Below are 23,450 nucleotides of genomic sequence, written 5' to 3' on the forward strand. Positions count from 1 at the left end.
GCTCTGATGGTGTTTCCTGCTTGGCAGGGGGTTGGACTCGATGGCCCTTGTGGTCTCTTCCAACTCCATGATTCTATGATAACAGATTTACATCCAACCTCTGTTTAAAAATCTCCAAGGAAGGAGAGTTCACAACCTCCCAAGGGAGACCGTTCCACTGTCAAACAGCTCTTACTGTCAGAAAGTTTTTCCTGATGTTTAGTTGGAATGTCCTTCCTTGTAACTTGAAGCCATTGGTTCAAGTCCTACCTTCCAGAGCAGGAGAAAACAAGCTTGCTCCATCTTTCATGTGACAGCCCTTTAGATATTTGAAGTTTGCTATCATATCTCCTCTCAGTCTCCTCTTTTCCAGGCTAAACATACCCAGCTCCTTCAAGCGCTCCTCATAAGGCTTGGCTTCTAGACCCTTGATCATCCTAGTTGCCCTCCTCTGCATACGTTCCAGCTTGTCAACATCCTTAAATTTTGGCACCCAGAATTGGACACATTATTCCAGGTTTGGTCTGAACAAGGCAGAATAGAGTGGTACTATTACTTCCCTTGATCTAGATACTATACTTCTGTTGATGCAACCTAGAATAGCATTTGCCTTTTTTTTTGCTGCTGTTGACTCATGTTAAGCTGGTGGTCCACCAAGACCCTTAGATCCTTTTCATATGTACTGCTAGTAAGCTAGCTGTCCCCCATCCTATATTTGTGCATCTGGTTCTTGCTGCCTAAGTGCAGAACCTTACATTTGTTCCTATTGAAATTCATTTTGATGGCTTGCACCCAGTTCTCTATCTCAGAGATATGTAGGGTGACTATATGGGTGTCTCTACACTTTTGCTGAGCATTACAGAATTGATGCCTTTTGACTCCCATTGTTTACAGTTGATGTTTATCCTATAGTGGGGTGTTTCATAGCAGGTAGGGGTCTTTCTCACTCTGACAGTTGGCCTGGTGGTTGAGGATTCTGGATCCAGAAGGAGGAACCATTCCAAGGAATAGGACTGCCTTCCATTTTCCACTGGGAGCAAAAGGTCACACAGTAAGCAAACGTCTGTTTTCTAGAACAGGCAAGAGGTAGGAAGGCCTCCACCCTGTGGGCCTAATTAGGCCCATCAGGATTCCCCATTTGGCCCACAATGTCATCTCTGACATGCCAAACCATACCCACTTTCCCAACATCTGCTGTACATTGTCTAGAGACTATTGTAGTTAAACAGTATATAATTTTGTTTTAATAATAATGTACTATATGATGTCAAAAAACCTGGCTCAGCCAAAAGGGGGTTTGCAGGAACAGCTCATTGGTGGTGCCTGCAAATCCCTGGACAATGTCCTGGGCAACATAGTGCTTTAAAAGGGGCTTCTGAAAAGACCTTGGTGCTGGGAGATCACTTGATGTCATTGTGACATTGGGGGATCGGCAGGTGGATGACTGCACCCACCTGAAAAGCTTGGCCTGCCAGGAGTGAGGCAGATAAGAGGCTGATCTACTGACCAGATCCAGTTCCTCATTCCTGTTCTAGAATCTAGCAGGTTTATAGATTTCATTTTATGCTGCTAGCATGATGTGATAACATATCCTTCCATAATTATATATGATTTCTGCACAGTTCAGAATACTATTATTTGGCTAAGTGACACAATATATTTTGTCCATATTTTCTATCACTGTAATGGGCAAATTGGATCAGATTGCCAGATCAGCATTGATAAACATCATACAGTGCATTTCTACTCAGAAGTAGGTCATTTTGAGTTCAATGAGAGCTACTTATATGTAGTTGTATAGAGGAGCAAATAGGAGTAATTTTTTTATCTGTACACGTCAAAGTAAATAGTTGATACATATAAGAGTTATATGTATCATGTATAGTCTTCGCATATTCACACTCCCATCCAGGCTTATACTGATGTCTCTGAATGCTTGTGGAGTGCTCTTGAGGAATCGCAAACAGGCAAGCAAGCAGCAGTTGTCTTACAATTTGGCCCACCAAAATGAGCAGCTGGCATTAAATTTAACTGTGTTGTCTCACTTTTGCCTTGCAGCAAATGAAGTGGTTCACAAGGTCACCCTTGATGGATTGAAAAGTTCATAGGCCACTACTTTCAGTGTCTCTCTCTCCCCCCTTTGCTTCTAGAGCTCATTTCATATTTGATTCTCTAATTACAACTGCAAATAGTATGCAAAGTGAGTTTAGATCTGGTTATCTGAACTAGGAATATAAATTATTATATTATAAAAATACTATCATCAGAATGGCAATCATCCTGTGATGCTGTAAATTACACTTACAAGACCAAACTATGGGACCAAACTAGACAAGACACAAAGGATCTGTGATCAAATTTCCTGCTGTTTCTATTTTTCCCTCCCTTTAAAGTAGCTGTGGGAAGCATCTAATTTGCCACTGGAAACTATTATTTGACTCTTTGGCAAATAGTATTGTGTATGTGTGGGAATAGGATTAAGAAAATGTTACCGGGCAAAGGGTTAAACATTATTGACCCAGCACTGTGGTACCCAGCAAATGCTTATAATAGAAGTTCAAAACATTGGAGAATTGATCACTAATTTCCAGTGCCTCATCTGGTTTGGCTCTTAATAATAGTAAAAATTGTAACAATGACTACTAAGTTGCTGGGTGTTTTTTTGTTGTTTGTTTGTTAAACAGTGATTTCCCTTTAGATGTTGAAAAACCAATTTTGTGTTATTTGTAATATACAGTTAGAGAATCTAATGTTGGATAAAGATGGACACATAAAAATTACAGATTTTGGACTTTGCAAAGAAGGGATCACAGATGCAGCTACTATGAAAACGTTCTGTGGCACCCCAGAGTACTTGGCTCCAGAGGTATGTCAGCATTTTACTTTGTACATTTTAAATATGTAATATTTCACTTAATTACAACATACTTGTCAATAGTAATTGGTATATTTGAAAACTGGAAAATATTGTTACAAGGGCTAATACTTTTTATAGCCTTTTACCATGAGGATGTTTAAGTGTTGTTTAAACATTAGCACAAATATTTATGTGTATCTGTGTATCTGAAGAAGTGTGCATGCACACAAAAGCCCATACCAATAACAAACTTAGTTGGTCTCTAAGGTGCTACTGAAAGGAATGTTTTTATTTTGTTACAAATATTTATTTTCAAGCTTGTAATTTTTACAGCAGAACTATTAAAATATTTCTCCTTATATAGATCGATTCCTATGTACATTTAATTGTAAGTGAAGCTTTTTCTTAAAAATAAGAAGCATGCTTCTTTAGTATTTTCAAGCAGCTATCTAAATATAGGGCATAAAAAGAGAAAGACGCAGATTACATGGTTGAAAATAATGGGATGGGAATTTTAGTTCTAAGGAATGACTGGAGGAAGTTCAAGGAACACTGCTAAAGTACCTGTACCTGAAGGCAGCTCTGGCTTAATCCGAGCAATTTAATCTCCTAGAAAATATTTTGCTTTGAGATATAGCTCCAGTTAAGTTTTGCCAAGTTTTCATTAATATTTATCTAAGTTAATATTTTCACCAACTTTAAGAGTAGGTTTTATTTCTCAGGGTCAAGAAGGTTTAGAATGCCCTCTTTTCCAGTTAAGAGTGCAGAGACTTTTGCGGAGCAAAGCAACTGCAATCTGCTCTCCAGCAGCCACACATTCCCACTAAACCCTGGTTTGACTTAGCATGAGAAAGACCAGCTCAGTTTGCATCTATCAAAGGATGATGCAACCATTGTAACAGCTTCCTGTGATGATGGAGATACAGTAGAATCATATACCAACTGGCATAGCTGTTTTGCCTTCGTGTGGTACTAATAGGACAATTGTTGTTTCCATTTATATCAGTGAACTGAGCCATGTGCCAGAAAACACCCTAGTCCTATTTAGTGTGATAAGGAAGCTTCTAGGTGATAGTTGAGTCCTGTCTTTCTTTCAATTGAAGCAGTAGATAACTGGGTCCTTTTGTTGTAATAACGATTGAAATCAAGATCCTAAGTGGTCTAATATTTGGTTGCATTTAGATCTATGTTTAGATAAAGCAGCTGGTTTATTTTGTACATTATCTGTGTACTTCACTTCACTTGTATCATGCTGTATAGGGTCTGTACCTGACCCAGAACCTTAGCATCCCCATTTGTTGGGATCTAACCCAGAGCTTTCCAAACTGTGTGTCGCGACACATTAGTGTGTCAGCTGTGATGTGTAGGTGTGTCACTGGAAAGGGGTTAGTTTAACCTCTGGTTTGTTAGTAAAACTGAATTACTGTTTTGTGAAATGATACATATCTAAAAAGTGTGACACCAACATGAAAATTTGGGAAAGCTCTGCTCTCACTTTTATGGCAAATATAGGCTGCAAGTGTGTGAAAGTTGGTTCTCTTGGTAGCTACTGTACAAGTAACAGTAATATGCAAACTCAACAAATTCTAAACAGGAACCTCATGTAGAAATGTTACACAACTACTGCATTGCAACTGTGCTTCCTTTATATGCCCATCCTGTAGGGTGTGATGTGCACCCTGTCTGGAATTGTCTGATGCTTCACTGTTACTGAAGCTAAACAGGTGTAGAATTTGTAAGTCCCTCAGATGACAGACCACTGGAAGCCTCATAAAAACAGAAAAAGTACTAGGTGGGTAGCAAACAAGAGTTCTTGCACAGTTGTCAGTATTAGAATCCAGTTAAACCTGCCAATTTAGTTGTTCAGTTCTTTACAGTTCTTTAACACCCATCCTTCAAAGAATGGTTCAGAATACAGTATATTTTAACTTTCCTGTTTAATTGGAGAAATGTTTCAATGCTTATGTTCTTTGAGAAAAATAGGAAACTATTATTCTGTTCATTTACTTATTTAATTTTAGAAAAAAATCTCTTAAACAGTTTACATCTATCAGAAGACCTTACCAACAAAATTAAAAAAAAAAATTGCAAATACATTATGAAAATCCATCTGTAAAAGGCAACACAATCAGAAGTTAAACTAATTATTTGAGCTTCCAGCTTTTCTGTTGAGTTAGCAATACCTGTTCAATCCTCCAATTGTAAAACAGTTTAAAAAATCCAATGTAGCTCACATGCAAGACCCAACAAAATTAAGTGCTAAGTACATTTTTGGCAGTTGACTTTTATTATGCCCAGTCCTCAAATGTACGAGTGGATAATCATCTGAATGTTACTTATTTTTCACATGCTTATGTGATCACACAAAAAGTGCATGCTAAAAAGAAGCAGATGGTGACAGATGGGGAAGGTTGAATAAGGTGGCTTTGGAAACCTAGAAAAATGCACTTCTGTAATAGTGTAAAAATAAAAATTTATTTGATTGCCAAGTTACAGATAACAAAACAAGAACTCGGGATGAAACCTTGATCGTATATGACAAAATTATTTTACAATAATCCTTATAAAATGTCTTATTGTGATGATTATATCGTAGCGTATTTTTGTATATTTTATAATGAATAAAAAAAAAGACGCACATGTTCTTGGAAGTTAGTCCCATTGAAGTCAGTACTGTAAAACTTACTAGAATAAACATCTGTGGAATGAGAACATTAGAGTAATAAAATTTAGTTGCAGAACAAAAGGGGGGTAGTTGTATTGCTTTTTACTGTGCTTAACAGTCAAGATAACTTGTTCCATTCTTCAGTAACAAGCAAGTATCATATTTTCCTAATACAATATTGAAAAATGAAATATTTTACCACACAAGCAGCACTGCAATGAAAGGCACCTAGCCCGAAGAATCAGTAACTTACTAAAACATTATTATGGTTAAAAGCCCTAATATTTTATTTTATTTTAATTTAAGTAAAACATTTTTGTAAATACTTGACATACACCTAAGCTTAAGATATTTGCATTGTAGCAGCTGGTGGGTGGGACAGAGCCACCCTTCTGACACTGGCATTTCTACAGCTTAACTGGAAAGTGCTGGCACATATGCAAACCACTTACCTATGTTTTGCCCTTTCCCGGCACTATCCAGGTAAGCTATAGCAACACCAGTGTCAGGAGTTTGGATTTGGATTTGGATTTGATATCCCGCCTTTCACTCCCCTTCAGGAGTCTCAAAGCAGCTAACATTTTCCTTTCCCTTCCTCCCCCACAACAAACACTCTGTGAGGTGAGTGGGGCTGAGAGACTTCAAAGAAGTGTGACTGGCCCACGGTCACCCAGCAGCTGCATGTGGAGGAGCGGAGACGCGAACCCGGTTCCCCAGATTACGAGACTACCGCTCTTAACCACTACACCACACTGGCTCTCCCAGGAGGCTAGCGCTGGCTCTCCACACATGCTTCTACTGAATTTTCACATTACCTCATCTACTTAGCAGTTGGGGGGCTTGACTGGGTCTAGTGTAGCTTCAGCCCTTGCATATGGATCAATTCCAGTGCTCCTTGCTTCCAAAGTTTATTTTTACTGGTGCATGTTTATTACAAGGGAAGTATTAAGTTCTTCCCACTTCCCCACCCAGCCTTCCAACTCTGCATGATGCAAATTATTCATGCCCTATAGCATGATTAGTTTGCATTGTTCAAAGACAGACATCTGGAAGAGGATGTGAGGGGAGCCCCCTTGACCTGGTGGCAGCCACACCTGTCTTCTCATAGTGGAAGCAGAGGGTGATGAAAGTGAGGGAGACTCCCTTTCTTTACAAGTACTACACCCGGTTTGAAAAGGACGGAGTCATGAAATACGACATGGGGGGGGGGGAAATTTAATAGTGGTCAGGCTACCTACACTATAAAATGGACACACACCCTTTAATGTAATGACTAGTGTAAATTTCAGTACCTTCCTGTTTCTGTTTTAGGTTTTGGAAGACAATGACTATGGCCGTGCAGTGGATTGGTGGGGCCTTGGAGTTGTTATGTATGAAATGATGTGTGGCAGGTTGCCATTCTACAACCAAGATCATGAAAAACTTTTTGAACTAATACTAATGGAGGATATAAAATTTCCCCGAACATTGTCATCCGATGCAAAATCACTACTTTCAGGTCTCCTGATAAAAGATCCAAATAAACGGTAAGTCTGACAGAATGCCAATTATGCACAAGTAGGCATTTTCATCCTAAAATACACAAAAGGTTTGTAGCACACATAGCACACATAGATGACTAGTTCTGGGGTCTGCCAGAATCCTTGTGCAAATTCTTTTCTGCACAGCATTCTGTATATGTTGCTTAAAGGGTTGAATGTTGCTGCCTGGTCTTTGACCACAATAAAGATTGATTGAGGGGAGGGTTGAATGTTTTCAGGTCAAATATTGCCCCGAGAGCAGCAGGCCCTTCTAGAGATTTTTGTGCATTTTGTTCATTCTTCAGGCACTGGAGTCATCCTTGATTTTCTTAAGGCAGACCAAGACCAAGGCCTGGCTCCAGACACCCTCAGGAGATAGGCATTGGCCCTAGGCAGTGTCTTCCTCCTCTTGAGTGGTGTGATGAACAAGCTAGTTGCCCTCTACCACCAATTCAAAATCAAGCCAAAGGTGGACTTGTTTAGTTTGTTTATAAGATAATCCCCTACCCATGGCCTAATGTTTACAGTGGTAATGTAAGATAGCCTAATTATACTAAAGGAGAGAAGGTGGAAGGAGCGTGAAAAAGATGTTGATTAATGGCAACGTTATCTTTTAAAGCAAGCAGGGAGATGAGAACCTAAACAGTAATAGAAGCAAAATTATTTTGAGAGGTGAAAGCAGGCATTGAAATTCAACATGGAAGTGTCACATTTGGGATGAATTCCAAGGCATGGCAGGCAATAAAATAAAATAGAAATGTACATCAGATGTAGATTTACTGTAGGGGATTGGAAAGATCCTGATCTGCTGTGTTTCAAAATCTGTGCTCAGGTTACTAGAAGTCTTTGTAGTTCGAGCGTCTTGAGGCCTATTTATAGTACACCCCATATGCAAAACTGCTTTTTAATTTTAGAACAACTTAGGTGATGTGATGACTCAAAACAGAACAGGAAATGCAAGTACTTCATGCATCTTGTGTATCACTTGTCTTGTGTGAAATACATATTTGCAATAGAAATGATTTTTTAAAAAAATCTCTCCACATGAGCACTCCCTGCATTCCCAGACCTGCTCAACTGAATTGCAGGTTGTAGCTAGTGTGGATGGGAATACATGAACTCCAAGCTTTGCTCTTGAGGGTATTAATACTAGATGTGTGCATTCTTAATTTTGAAAAAATGAATCCATTAACCTCCAACATAAATACACATCAAACAGGTAAGTAACATATTCACCAAATGTTGTGCTGTTCATAGAATGGTTTTAATTTTTGGTGAAACTAAACTTCATAGGTAAAAAGAGCATCCTGCTTCTTTGTTTTTTGCTAATAAGACTTATGTAATTTATGCTTTCCCAAATAGTCTTGGTGGAGGACCAGATGATGCTAAAGAAATTATGCGACACAGTTTCTTTGCTGGAGTGAACTGGCAAGATGTATATGATAAAAAGGTAGGTTTGTATAGGATGGCACTGAATGCTTAAGATATTGCACATCTAGATTTCAGTTATATTTTTTTAAAAGGTAAACATCTGGAAAACAGCAATTTTTATAGTTCCATAACCTAGTGAAACCATAGACCAAAATTCAGTGCTTTTAAGTCCCTTTGGTTTCAGTGGGATCTTTAAGTATGTGCATTTCTCTACTACTGAACTGAATATGACTTGGAAATATCAGAAACCTAGAAGCACCCTATGACAGCTAGAAGTGGATATGGAATTCTGTTTGCAAGTCACTTCTGTGTGTGCCAATCTACAGCCCAAACTACTAGCCATCCAGGATAGGGACCAGGGGGTGAATTTAGTTTTTTCTACGAAGCTAAAAATTGGGAATATCTAAGAGGAGCTACACATCTGCATTAATTTGGGTTGGGTATTCTCAGTCAGAAATTGTATGGCTATTAATCCATTCCTAATTATGAAATGTCAGTGTCTTTCTCCCCACCCCAATTAGGTTGAGATCATTCTTGCTAAATATAAATTACTCCATCCCAAAAAAACTTTGTTCTTTCATAAAAATATATTTTTGAATGTAACAATTCTTTTTGCTTGCTTTCTGTTTAAATCATCGCAAGAGAACTATTAGGCAGCATCTCTTTGTACAAATGTAATACATTTTTACTTGATTCTCTTTTGCAAATGATAACTGTGGTATGTTTTAAATATATGTGTGACAGTCAAAAAGGAAATCTGGCTAGGATATTTGTATTACAGAAATATACTTTTTATGCTGTTGTGCTGCATCTTGTCTCATTACCTTTGAAGGGCATGCTAGTGTAATTCATTATGACTTGACAAATTTTTTTTATTTCAAAAATGTATTTCTATGAAATTGATTCTAGTTTCTTAAAGGGTTTTAAATATTCTTGAGCCTCTCAGGCAAACATCCCTTCTCTAGAACCTTCAATTCATGTTTGAGCCTTGGAGGAATTTTTCCTGTCTTATTCTGCCTTGGCTAGCCCCGCTGCTAAGGTGAAAAATTGTGTTTTAGGTCAATCTTTGTATCAGACTGATTTGTTCATGGAACATTTTCCCCATCCACAAGTGCTGAACTTTTCCAAAAACTAAAGTAGTAAAGTTTATAAAAATAAATGCAATTAAACATATACTAAATACTGTTTAGACTGAGGCCCAAATGAAAGAATAATAAAGTAAGTCAAATTTGTACTTTGTTTAGTAGATTCCTTAAAAAAAAATTATTATTATTTTTAAATCATTTAATGCAAGCAAGGGGAACCACTGGCCAAGTCGATCCTGGCCCACCAGGGGTCCAAGTCGGCTTGCAAGACCATTTCCCTGCCCATCAAGTTGTTAGGAGGACAGGGTTCAGTCCTGCTGGAGTCAGTGCATTAGCGGTAGGGAATGTGCTGGCAAAGCAGACTCCTGCAGCTGACAAGTTTGAACCCTTTGCTCATCAGCAGGTAGTGGAAGGTTCAGTCCTGCTGGGAAGTCAGTCCTGTGACCAGGGAATGCCCTGGTGAAGTAGGCCCTTGTTGCCAGCAGGATTGAACCTTCCGCTTGTCCATTATTGAGTGAGGGGTTCATTCTAGCTCAGTTTGGCTGCGCTTGCCTGTTGCTCTGCTAGTAACGCACACGTAGCCAAAATAGGTGTGTGGATGTTTGAAAGCCCTTTTGCAAAGAGCCCTCACTGCTGGGCTCTTTGCAAAAGGTCTCTCAAACAGCACCATGCTGCAGTTTGAAGCCCCGACAGTTGGGGTTAGCTCAGCATCACTGATAGCACCTATTTGTCAGATTTGGTCCTCCACTGGCCAGGAAAGGCTTCCCAACCCTGATTGAATGTAACCACATAGTACGGTGCGTTGGTGTAAATTTCTGGCACAATAACTCAATCTGCACTAAGAGACTCATGGAACATGTAGCAAGAGCCAGCAGGTGAGGAATTATTCAGATAACCTCAATGGGTTGGAACCCAAGAACCATGAGTGGAAGGGGACTTCCCCACTTATTTTGCACCACAGCTCCCTTCATCCCTGAAAGGTTGTTTATGAAGGTTTAGGGACTCTTCAGAATGGTGTGGGGTAGAACAAGCGGTGCTGCTTGGGGAGAGAAGATGGGCTAAAACTGGGCAGAGGCAGCTTGTGCAAATGAGGCCAGAGCATGGCAAACCTTTGATTCTGGACTGACACAGGTTGTGAAGAAATCTTAGTAATCTCCATTAAAATAATAAAATGTTTGATTTGGTATCATGAATTCTTGAAAATTCATTTTATTTGTTGTTTGGTTTTGGTTTACACATTATTATCATAGATGTTAAACCGTTTGCTGAAATTATGTTAGCCTTTTCCTGGGATATGGCAAATGTATTTAATTTAGGGGTGGGAAAGCTTTCATTCCAAGGGTCACATTCTCTCAGAGACAGCCTTATGGGGGTGCATGCCAGTGGTGTGTGTGGTGGTGGTGCATTGTCAAAAGTTGGTGGTGATGGCAGTCTGTAATTTCCATAATCCTCATCCCAGCTCATAAACCTTGTTTCTAATTCCAGTTTTAGAACTTTGTAGCTGTTCACATTCAATTAAAAAGTGAGAGTGGTGTTTCTTCCACCATAGGTGCTTGCACATGAGATATCTGAGCTCCTTAAACTATCAAGGTTGTGTTCAGCTAAATTCTACTCAGAGTAGATCTACTGAAATTAATGGACCTAATGTCCTTTTAATTTCAGCGGGTCTACTTGGAATATAACTAATGTTGAATACAGCCTGTATGCATGACACTGAACTTGATGGTCTCCCTTTCTGTGATCTAAGTACAGTGGTACCTCGTTTTACGAACTTAATCCATTCCGGAAGTCTGTTCTTAAACCAAAACTGTTCTTAAACTGAGGCACACTTTCCCTAATGAGGCCTCCCGCCACCGGTGCTCTTCCACCATTAGGATTCCATTCTTAGACCAAGATAAAGTTCTCAAACCGGGACACTATTTCTGGTTTTGCGGAGTTTGTAAACTGAATCGTTCTTAAACCGGACTGTTATTAAACTGAGGTACCGCTGTACATCATATTTTGGGGTCAGGTATATAAATAATTCTTTTAGTATTTATTATTAAATATAGCACAGATTGAAATAATAAAGATATATTTAGATTTAAGTTACAGCCGACTATATCCAAAAGGCTTTAGTGGTAATTGCATTATTAGTCCAGTCTGTATGCAACACATTCAAGCTAAGAAAAATTATTAGTCTGGATTGCGTACATCCCCTGCTGTGGTTTCAGTAATGGTGCTGTGGGCACAACTATTTTAAACTGATAGGGTTTTTTGTTTGTTTTGTTTTTTCTTTACTTTTGGTTGTTCCCTCATTTTGATTCCATGTAGTTCATTCCTATACCAGAATCTGGGATGAAAGTGGGTGTCGCCTGCTCAATGTGTTAATACAGAGAAAGCTATGTTTGTTCTCTTTACTGATAGATAAAGAGGACAGGATGGTGTGTCTATCACAAAGCTTCCATGCTTCCATAGTGTCTGTCTGTGATTGGGGTGTGGTTGCAGATGAACCAACTGAAGCTGTATCTATGGGGGGGGGGGACAGGACCCAACCCAAATAATTATTGATAGAAAGCTGCTTGATCTAGGAGGCTTGAGGGCACAAGTAATTAATGGTGTTTCAGCTTCTTCTGCTCACTTAGGTTGCAGTCTTGTGATGCTTCTGAATCTGTTGCTGCACATAGATTTTCTGGCCATCGCTGTGACATGGCCAGTAATGCTTTCCTTTAACTACATTTGGTGAGTAGGCTAATGACCATTTCCATACTTAGACATGGCAACCATTGTTCATACTTTTCCAGCACACTCTATTCCTGAAGGCAATTTGGAACTTGAAGCGGTGCTAGGTTGGTTGCAGATGCTAGCTTAATGGCTTAACAGATGGGTCACCAAGAGTGCTGAAGAGCCAACCATAGCTTCCTATTCAGTATACTTTAGGGCAGGGTCAGCTGGCATGGCAATGCCATGGAGGTGGCTTCCTGTTAGTGGTGTCGCTGCTGTTGTCCTAGTGCAGGGGCAAGATAATGGCAAGGCCAGGGCAACGGAAGCACCAGATTGGCTCCGTTGTGCACCTGTGCCACCCCAGTCTTGCTACCACCTTTTCCCATCCCACCTCATCTTGGTAAGTGACACTACTGCCACAAGGCCAGCACTGCCCTGTCACACTGACCACTACTGTTTCAGGTTTTAATCTATCAAGCCCAGAAAAGGGCTATTAAGACAATGTTGTGTCCTTATAGTGCAGTAGATGCAGACAGCAGTTGCTTTAGATCAAGGGTAGGTTTCTCAACCAATTCATTTACTGTAAAATAGTAAGCTTGGATCAAAGGAACCCCTGTTTTCACAGCTCCTCTACCTGTAGCCCCATACCACATTCCACACCACCCTGAAGTGTCCCTTTGGCCTTAGGAGTGGTCTTTGCACAACGCACTGCACTTGAAATAATGTCCCATTGTGCAAGCTTGCTCTTCTCTGGATCCTAGCTGTGATTATGTTTGCCACATGGCACTCCAAAAGTCCTGAAATCCTGAAAGATTTGCACTGTTACAGTCTATATGTTTCATCATCCACATGAAAAATTGACACTGACAAGTGTGAGTTGTTGCTGTAGGAACTAAGTCATCTCCAGTGCTATTTGTGTAAAATTGTTCTCTACACATAACCTATAGTGGGTATACAATCAAATATACTATTTTTATTTTTTGCACAATTTTAGAGCACTTCCTAGATTTTCTAGCAACCTTTTTTAAGGTGCAGTTGTTACAGTTCTCATTAGAGAATCTAGAAACAAAGGAAGAACATCTGTTTATTCATTTTTTTAAAAAAGTTAAACATCAGGCATTGTGTCCTTACCCAACTCTAACTCTAGATGTTCATCACTTCCTTAACATATATTTTTATTATATTTTTCATGATGCCACTATAGAAGGAATATTGTTAGGAAGGGGTTTCTTACTGCATTTCTCTTATTTTCTTCTGGAGGTGGTGTTGAAGTTCCATGTGCTGGTTCCTCATTTCTTGACAAGAGTTCTTCAGAAGCTGGTAATGTTTTTTAGAGGGTTTCCCTCTAAAATTGGGTGATTTGTTTTGACAGTTTCCATAAACTTCTGTTATCAAAGGAATATTTTGTAGGATGTAATGTGTACAGTTATTTTTAACAATAAATAACATTAGACTTAATATCCCAAGAGTGCAATTGGAAAGTGCTTGTGTCGCTCCCTTACCCTATGTACACTGGGAGCAAAAGATCTATGAGATGGAACCAGCAGCACAGACAACCAAGGTACTTCAGGAGGGGGGCAGTGGATAATAAGTTATGCCAGGAGTTTGTGAGGAAGGAGAAAGAAACATTGTGATAGCTGGAATGGTGGAAATGGAAGTAAAATTTTGTGACCTACGAACAGGTACAGTCTTGGTCACTCTTTAGACATTATTTTAAAAGTGCTTAATGTAAGAGCTCAATCCCATATGTAGTCAGAAGTAAGTCTCATTTTGTTTCTTGAGACTTGCATTCACATGATTTTTAATAGGTTTTGCAGCATTAAACTAAGTTGGGGTTTTTATATTTTCTGCTAGTAAATTACTATGGCATATTTTGAGGGTCAAAAATACCATTTAGATTTATGCAAGGAATGCTTTTATATCTTAGTTTTGAATCTGACAGTAGTCTATAGGTTTTTTCTAAATTTTGGTATTTGCTGCTTTTTTCTCAGGAATATTTCACTGAGATTACATTTTCATTTATTAAATTTGTATTAGGCCTTTCAACGCAAGAGCCCCCATAACAATATATTAATAATACACAAGAACAATAAAACCCACAGTATAAAATAGGTCTCGGAGTGAAAAAAACATATCAAGAAATCAGAAATTTAGACAGTCCCACAGCAATCTATTCTTTACATCAGCCATATTTATAAACTTGGGGAAATAAATGCATCTTAATCTAATGCACAACCGTGTAGGGATCGATCTTGATGGAGATAGAGTTTGAGAAGGTTGTGTTCCACATTGTCACATAACGAGTTATGGATGCTCATGGAACTGTGAGCAGGGCCTCTCCCACAAATCTTAATGGGATGGCAGGTAAGAAGGGACGCAGTCATTCTGATACTTGTGCCGTAGGCCATATAGAGCTTTAGAGGCAAAGCATCTTAAATTTGGCCCTGTAGCAAACAGGCAGCAAGTGCCAATCCTGTTACATGAATCCACTTTATGGCACTGGTCAATAACTTGGCTGCCACATTCTGCGGTAGATCCAACTTCTAGATCATCTTCAAGGGCAGTTCCCTGTAGAGGGCATTGGTTACCAGAGCATGTAGTATCTTGGCGGAGCAGAAGTTGTAGCTGGTAAATCAGCTGCCTGGGCCTAAGGCAGGCATCCCCAAACTCGGCCCTCCAGCTGTTTTGGGACTACAACTCCCACCACAACAGGACCAGTGGTCAGGGATGATGGGAATTGTCGTCCCAAAACAGCTGGAGGGCCGAGTTTGGGGACGCCTGGCCTAAGGAGACAATGATGACTATAAGAGCAGCCCCAAGCTACAAACTTTCTCCTTTAGGGGAAATGCAACTCTGTCCAGAACAGGCAGTCTTCTCAATAATGAATATTGCTGATAATGTTAACATGCTTACACTTTTGTCTGACGGTTGCTTTATGCTGGTAGAGAACACTTCTGTTTGTGTAAGTGGGGCTGTCAATTTTTACCGATCTCCCTTACCTGCCGTAGCCCCTTGCCAAACTGCTTCTGAGGGTTGGGGGAACCTTCTAGAACAGTGTGGGGTATGGCATGGAGGGCTCAGTAAAAACAGAACTCTGAGACCTGACTCAAGCTCTGTGGTATCTGCTTGTGCCTTTTGTGCTGTTTTCTTCATGACACACAAATGTGCAACTTGTTAAGCAGTGAAGATAGTAAAGTCTCAACTAAAACATGTCAGTTCACTGGGTAGGAAGGGAGGGCAACAATGGCCATATCTGTGGATTGTTTCACCTCCAGTGTCATATGGGATGTTAGGAATGAACTATGTTGACTAGTAGGGCTTAAACTTGACTAAAGGTCTAGATTTCAGTGTGCATAATATGCAAGAGGAATTAGAAGGGAACTGTCATATAACTGCAGCAATAGAGTGGGAGAGCTTTTGCACTGCTTTTCCTCCAAGTATGCTTGAAAGCGAACTTAATCCAAGTTCAAATGAAAGGAAGTGACCAAGCCACAGTGGCTTTGATGAGACTGTAGCCTGGATTTGCTTGGTGGTCCTGATGCGGCAGGCATGTTGGCAACTCCATGAGTAGCGCCCTTGTGCAGACGCAATCAGCATCGCACTATCCTTGCTATGTTAGAAGTCTACAGTTGGATCTGCACAACTCTCCTAGGCAAGCGTCTGAGCGTCTGAATCAAATAAGATTTGAGTTAAACGTGAACAATGGTAGCAACATATTTAGTAGGACTATGGCTTGGATCAAAGATTAATATGCCATGGCTTGCTGTCAAATATTGGATGGATTTTTTCATGTTCTGAGTACCCTTTGCAATCAACACAGTGGATCAGTTCCGTTGTAACATTTATGAACCAGTGTATATTGTGGGCTGGAGCACTCCCTCTTCTCTTTCCCTTGCAAGGTTTTCCTGGTTGAAGTGATCCTTAACAAACCAAAGTTTGAAGAACAGAATCCTGGCTTACAAACCTAATTTATGGAGACTGCTTAATTATGTAGACATCATGGAAATCTGGTTTACCAAACCAAGAAGTCTGCTGAAAGTGGGACAGCAGTTAAAGCAGAAATGGTGTGTTGGAATAGAAATGTTTATGCTTGACTCAGTGGATGTGTGCCTGACATATTGTGGCACTCATGTTTATGTTCTTACACTTCTAGTGTTGCTCCATTATATTTTTCACCTATGTACCCTGGAAATGTGAACAACACTCATACCTTGGAAGTCGAACGGAATAATAATAATAATAATAATAATAATATATTTATACCCTGCCCATCTGGCTGGGTTTCCCCATCCACTCTGGGCAGCTTCCAACAAAACATTAAAATACAGTAATCTGTCAAACATTAAAAGCTTCCCTAAACAGGGCTGCCTTCAGATGTCTTCTAAAAGTTTGGTGGTAGTTGTTCTCTTTGACATCTGGTGGGAGGGTGTTCCACAGGGCAGGTGCCACTACCAAGAAGGCCCTCTGCCTGGTTCCCTGTAACTTGGCTTCTCACAGTGAGGCAACTGCCAGAAGGCACTCGGCGCTGGACCTCAGTGTCTGGGCAGAACGATGGGGGTGGAGATGCTCCTTCAGGTATACTGGACCAAGGCTGTTTAAGGCTTTAAAGGTCAGCACCAACACTTTGAACTGTGCCTGGAAACGTACTGGGAGCCAATGTAGGTCTTTCAGGACCGGTGTTATATGGTCTCGGCTGCGCACCTGGTCCTTCAGGGGCACAGTTACCCCATTCAGGACCAGGGAGTCCTTCACACCTCCCCCCCCCCCCCCGTGTTCCCCAAGAACAGTACTTCTGTCTTGTCAGGATTCAACCTCAAACTGTTAGCTGCCATCCATCCTCCAACCGCCTCTAGACACTCACACAGGACCTTCACCACCTTTACTGGTTCTGATTTGAAAGAGAGGTAGAGCTGGGTATCATCCGCATATTGATGAACACCCAGCCCAAACCCCCTGATGATCTCTCCCAGCAGCTGCATGTAGATGTTGAAAAGCATGGGGGAGAAGACAGAACCCTGAGGCACCCCACAAGTGAGAGCCCAGGAGCCTGAACCCTCATCCCCCACCACCACTTTCTGAACACAGCCCAGGAGGAAATTCGACTTCCAAAGTGTTCGACTTCAAAATTGCAGCTTCTGATTGGCTGCAGGAAGCCCTGCTGGACATTTGGCTTCCAAAAGAACATTCGAAGCAGTCACTTCTGGGTTTTGATCGTTTGGGAGCCAAAATGTCTGAGTTCCAGGGTGTTTGACAACCAAGGTACGACTGTATTAAGAAACTTTGAAGCAATGCAGGGTGTTGCTTTTTATTTCGGGAATTAATCCTGGAAATGTGGGTGAGGTTATGTAATACTGACTTACCAGCTCTGACCTTATATTTGCTACTTTGAGAACATAAAATGCATTTGCTCCAGAGTAGTTGGATGAGAAACCACATTCACAAATGATTGTTGCACATCTCCCTGATCCAGCTACCATGGTTGAGCTATTTTTAAAAAGAGTAATGGTGGCTATCAGTTTTATGAGAAGGAAGAGATGCAGTTGAAGGGTTAGATTTAGTCAACCTCCTCTCCGCTAAACTGCTTTTTAAAGAGGACTACATGTGCATAGAGGTGGGACGTGGGTGGCGCTGTGGTCTAAACCACTGAGCCTCTTGAGCTTGCTGATTGAAAGGTTGGCAGTTCGAATCCGCACAACAGAGTGAGCTCCCACGGCTCTTTCTCAGCTTCTGCCAACCCAGCACTTTTGAAAGCACACGAGTGCAAGTAGATAAATAGGTACTACTGTGACAGGAAGGTAAATGGTGTTTCCGTGCATTCTGGCTTCTGTCACAGTGTTCCATTGCACCAGAAGCACTTTAGTCATGCTGGCCAAATGACCCGGAAAGCTATGTGGATGAACACCAGTTCCCTCTTCCCGAAGTGAGATGAGCACCATACCCCATAGTCACTTTTGACTGGACTTAACTGCCCAGGGGTCCTTTACCTTTTTTACTTTACACACGCATAAACCCATCAGCTGTGTGTTTGCATAGTTGGATCAGGGCTATTGCATATAATGTGCAGTCTAATCATCAGTATGTAAATTTGACTTATTTTAGTCTAGCCAATGCTGAGCTAGATGATCCAGTTGTCTAAGTATAAGGCAGCTTCCTGTGTTTTCTCTGTTTGAAGACTGAGGTTCAAACCCCCATTTAGTTGTGAGGCTCACTATCTCCCCTGAGCTCCATGAAGAAGAGTAGTATAGAAAAATGTAATTAATAGAAACAGATGGATTTATAAGCTGCTATGCACAGTTGAGAAATGAATCTTAATGTACATCACTGTGCTTGGACATCACAGTAAACCATGGTTTATTAGAACAGGAATGAGTGTAGCCTTCTACCAGGTTCACAAGGTCCCACCTTCCCTTTTTCCTGCTCTGGAATGGCTTCTGCAGTCTGTTTAAAGCAAGCCAACTTTAAAGTAAAGCTGGCTTGCTTCAACAAATCATAATTAAGATTAGCCACTGTTTATGTAAAATGGGAAGGTTGTGTGAAAGCTTTTCGTAGAATGATCCTTCCTTCCTATTAGTCAGGGTGTTGCACACATGTTACTTACGTGATATTGGTCAGCAGTGGAGGCACTGCATCCTCATTTTTAAATGTGTGTGGTCCTTCCATTATATAATATGGCTGAGCATGTTGCAGTGTACCTAGAGTATAGGAAGTTAAAGGCCTCCGTCCTTCGCCAAGGGTTGGACAGAACAGCGCTTGAAGGGGGTGGATCATGTCTCCATATCTCAAAATTTTTTACAGCTTTCTCTCAGGCTTTTACTTTGTAGAAACCTCATTAGCATCTGGCTCCTCCACTGCACTTTGTATCTTTATGGGATCTTCCCAATACTGCCCTATATACCTACCCTTTCTTTTTATATTGTATATGCTGGAAGCCGCCCAGGGTTGCCGGGGCATCCCAGTCACATGGGCGGGGTACAAATAATAAAATGCTGGTACTGCTAAGTGTTGAATTCATACCAAAACACAGTGAAAGTCAAAAGCAGCTTCTTTGCCACTAAAATGTTTAAAATATTTCAATTTTACCCAGTTAATTGAAACACATTGAATGTTGTTGTTATACAGTGGTGCACACTGGTGTAACTAGGAATTTTATATTCTGATAATAATAAACTTTTTTTTGTAAATGCAGTGAGTTGTTATTCAAGATGCAATTAAACATGTTTGGATGAGGCATAGGTTGAGCTACCTATCCATTGCTTTTTATTACAAAGTTCTTGCTTGTAAAATGCAACAGGAGCAGCACCGGGGGGGGGGGGGGAGAGATACCTTGTGGTGGGCACTTCAAACATGTCTTAAAATGCTGCCACTAGTAGTAATGAATGATGCAACATACAAGGTACAGTGTATGAAATTCAATTGTTCCAGGAATTTCTGCTAATGTAAGAGGGCGTGGAGGTGATTCCCCCGTCTCTGCACCTACTCATGCCACTTTCCACACTGCTCAGGAGGGCCCCCAAAACCCTGGAACCAATTTTCAGGGAGGGTATGGGGCTGCAGTGGCAGGGGGAAGAAAATGGCTTGCTTTCCTCTTTTAAGTTAGTGGATCAAAATCCATTTGATGCGTGGAACAGCACTAATAGATTTCACCCACCAGGAGAATAATGTAAATAATTATGCGTAACTGTAGAATTCTGTTAGTATTTAGAATAAGACTATAGTACAAATATGCATAGTATTCTGATTTTCTTTAACATACAATTGAATATTTCAGTTTTTTGTTTCAAAAACTTTTGGTTGTGGTGATGTAGAGTAACATTTTACTTTCCCTCTGCATTGAATGAAATTCTTTGTGGTATCAGAAGTGGATCTGGTATTGGCCTTTATAGTTGCATGTTTATCATGGATATAAATTACAAATCAACTAATTGGAACAATATTACTATGGGAAGAATTCAACATTGCGCTAAGGCAAGAGTTCAATCAGGGTGAGCATTTTGGCTTGCCCAACAAAATGATCCCCCTCTCCTCCCCCCATGTTCTCCCCATACCCCTCCCCCGAGCCAATTAAGGGGGGCGTGCAGGGGGAGAAGAAGGGGGAAAGCCCCATTGCACAAGCAGAAGTCCTTGCATATGGCTTCCACTGACATGACTCACTTGTTGAATCCCGCCCTATGAAAATGCTTCAACACATTATATATTATTTTGACATAACATCTGAATTCTAGCAATACCCGAGTCCTAAAAAGTTAATTTAAGAGAATTAAATCACTTAGTCATTTAAACATGTGATCATGAGTGCTGCCATATTTTGCAGACACTGTTCTATTCCCCCATGGAGATACTCGTAGCAGCCACACATTCCTGTTGTACAGAAGGCAAAAAATGAAATGTCTGTGTGAATGTGTGTTGACACTATATCATAAGAATTAACTGAAGAACTTCCTGCCCTTCTTCCTTCTCACAAGGCTGATTGCATCTATTATTGTAGAACTGGGAAGGAGACAGTTTGATTGGAGCAGGTCCTGATGTTACCTTCACCTAGCCACAAGATGGGTGCTGCCCTTTGTGCCAGCGAGCTGGGTCTGTGGGCTGCCACTTTCCTGACATGCCTTGGAGTGATACTATATCAGAAGCTCCAGGGCATGTTGGGAAACTGAACTGGTGGCTCATAGACATTGTCAGAGTAGGAAGAGGATGCTCAAACTTTGAAGCAGCTCTGATCAGGAGAGTGGGCAACAAAATAGTCAAAATATCAATATACAACCACAAGGAAAATAAACATGAAGCAGACAGACCAGCAGCTTTTTCATTTTGCAGTTTCAAGACCTAGAATAACAAAAACTGTGCCACAAACTGGTTTTTAGGTAGACTTTCAATCCAGGATAATTGTTGTACCAGCTCTTTGTTCTAGCTACTGGGCCAGAAGAGCTTCATGTACTCTTTTATATACTCCTGTTTTTAGCTTTATTGTGTTCGTATTCCTTAATGCATTTTTTCTTCCCTGTTCTTTCAGCTTGTCCCTCCTTTTAAACCTCAAGTGACGTCTGAGACAGACACGAGATATTTTGATGAAGAGTTTACTGCTCAGACTATTACAATAACACCACCTGAAAAATGTAAGTATCTCAAAAACGTTTATAGCATTTTAAGGGTCTCCGTGGATTTAGAGAATTTTTTTATGAAAAATGAAATTTACATACTGTACCCATTCTTTTTTAAAAATGTATTTTTATTAAAGTTTTTTTGGTTTACAAGAGTACGTACCCATTTTATGCCAGCAAAGAAACAGCATCACATCCTTCAGGTGTGTGGTTGCAGCGTCTCTCCTAAATGATGTTCTTGTAACGGAAGAATGCACACTTCAGGATTAAGGACACACTGGCACTCCATGATAGAGCCTGAATTCACTTTCTGTCTCTCTCCTCAAACTTTTTTCTTGGGTTCCTATCCCAACTCTAATAAAAATGAATGAGGAAACACTCAGAAATTTCCATGGAATGAGCAGTGCTACAGCGTATTTAACATGAGTAACTGTTTGATACATGGTATTCATTTGGCATTGTTTTATTAGCATGTTAAAGAACTATACTGATAGAACCTCTCAACATTTGTGTTGTATGTTAAACATAATGCTTTAGTTTATTCTGCTTAAAGGTCTAATTAATAAATATTTGCTTAAATAGCCTTTACCTTTATTATAGGATATTGCAGAAGAAATTGCTGAACTTTAATAGAATATATTCTCTTTAAGTTTTCCTGTCAATTGTTTTATGAATTTCAGTGGCATCCCAAAATGTTGGGAGCGTATCCCTGTTGCGAGTCTGTGCATGTAACCTGAACCTGCGGCTGAGGGGCTTGAAAGAAGCAAAAGTTATAATTTAAGACAAGAGTCCCTTTGTCTCACTTCATGTGGAATATTTGTTTACTTTTTGAATATTTAAAAGCACAACCAGTGTGCATGGGGAACACGAGGCTTCTGGAAAATATGTTTGCTTGATTTGGCCTGGGAGAAATTTAACTGGATTGACCCTTAGTGTAACTTGAGAGGCATGGGGAATTTTTGACTGGGTATCCAACCTGAACCCCACTTCTGACCTGCAATATTAACAATAAATTCTATAGCTGTCACGAGCTACCATATTTTTTGCTCTATTAGACGCACCGGACAATTGGACGCACCTAGTTTTTAGGGGAGGAAAACAAGAAATAAGAAAGGAACGCAAAGCATCCTGAGCTAAGAGGGAGCGCTCCTCCATCTTCGCTCAGGAGGCTTTGTGGGGCTAGCCCTGAAGCCAGGAGAGCAAGCGGGATTGGTGCGCACCGATCCCTCTTGCCCTCCTGGCTTCAGCGAAAGCAAGCCTACTGGCTTTCCTCTGGCAAAAGCCACACGCTCTTTAAAGGGAGCGCGGCTCTTGGGGGCTTTTCTGGGAGGTGGGGGAAGGGACAGAGCCACACGCTCTGTCCCTTCCCCCACCTCCCGCAAAAGCCAGGGATAGCTGCACTAAGCCTCCGCAGGGGAGCGGGATGAAGGCTCTCCGCTCCCCTGCGAAGACTTCATCCCGTGGCTAAGCCAGAAGCTGGAACAGCCAGCGGGATCCCGCTCACTGTCCTGGCTTCTTCTTTAGCCGCGCTCAACCTCTCCCGGGAAAGCGGTGCCTTCATTCCCTGCCTGCGAGAGGCTGCGCGCGGCTAAGGCTCCCCCAAGAGCAGCGCCCCCTTTAAAGAGCGCTTGGAGCATGTGTGAGGCTCTTGGGGGCTTTTCCTGAGGAGGGAGAAGGGCAGCTCTTGAAAGGGAGCGCTGACAGAGCCTCCCGCCTGCATTCGCTGCATAAGACGCACACACATTTTCCCTTACTTTTTAGGAGGGGAAAAGCGCATCTTATAGAGTGAAAAATACGGTACTTTTTGTCTCAGCACAGTCCTCCAACTTGATATAAGAGTGAGCTATATGATGGCATTGTTGCAGGTGGTGCTGTGGGTTAAAGCCTCAGCGCCTAGGACTTGCCGATCGAAAGGTCGGCAGTTCGAATCCCTGCGGCGGGGTGCGCTCCTGCTGCTCGGTCCCAGCGCCTGCCAACCTAGCAGTTCGAAAGCACCTCCGGGTGCAAGTAGATAAATAGGGACCGCTTACCAGCGGGAAGGTAAACGCGTTTCCGTGTGCGGCTCTGGCTCGCCAGAGCAGCGATGTCACGCTGGCCACGTGACCCGGAAGT

General features: G+C 41.1%; 1 protein-coding gene across 6 annotated transcripts in view; it reads left to right on the forward strand.

Moving 5' to 3' along the window:
- AKT3 (AKT serine/threonine kinase 3) overlaps positions 1–23,450 on the forward strand; it is a 119,335-nt gene that overhangs the window by 89,238 nt on the left and 6,647 nt on the right. The window contains exons 10-15 of one of the 6 annotated variants that reach the window (XR_013836947.1): positions 2,717–2,845; positions 6,813–7,027; positions 8,384–8,471; positions 12,144–12,258; positions 13,501–13,560; positions 21,251–21,302. Coding sequence is in view for 4 of the 6 variants with exons in the window: in XM_079969523.1 (XP_079825649.1) it covers positions 2,717–2,845; positions 6,813–7,027; positions 8,384–8,471; positions 13,501–13,560; positions 21,251–21,353 (595 nt within the window). In the remaining 2 variants the exon portion in view is untranslated. Of the gene's footprint in view, positions 1–2,716; positions 2,846–6,812; positions 7,028–8,383; positions 8,472–12,143; positions 13,202–13,500; positions 13,561–21,250; positions 21,354–23,450 lie in introns of those variants that run through there. The other 5 variants (XR_013836948.1, XM_079969523.1, XM_079969525.1 and 2 more) reach the window with 5 other exon arrangements.

The sequence above is a fragment of the Podarcis cretensis genome (genome assembly GCF_951804945.1).
Source record: "Podarcis cretensis genome assembly, chromosome: 3".
Classification (NCBI taxonomy): domain Eukaryota; kingdom Metazoa; phylum Chordata; class Lepidosauria; order Squamata; family Lacertidae; genus Podarcis; species Podarcis cretensis.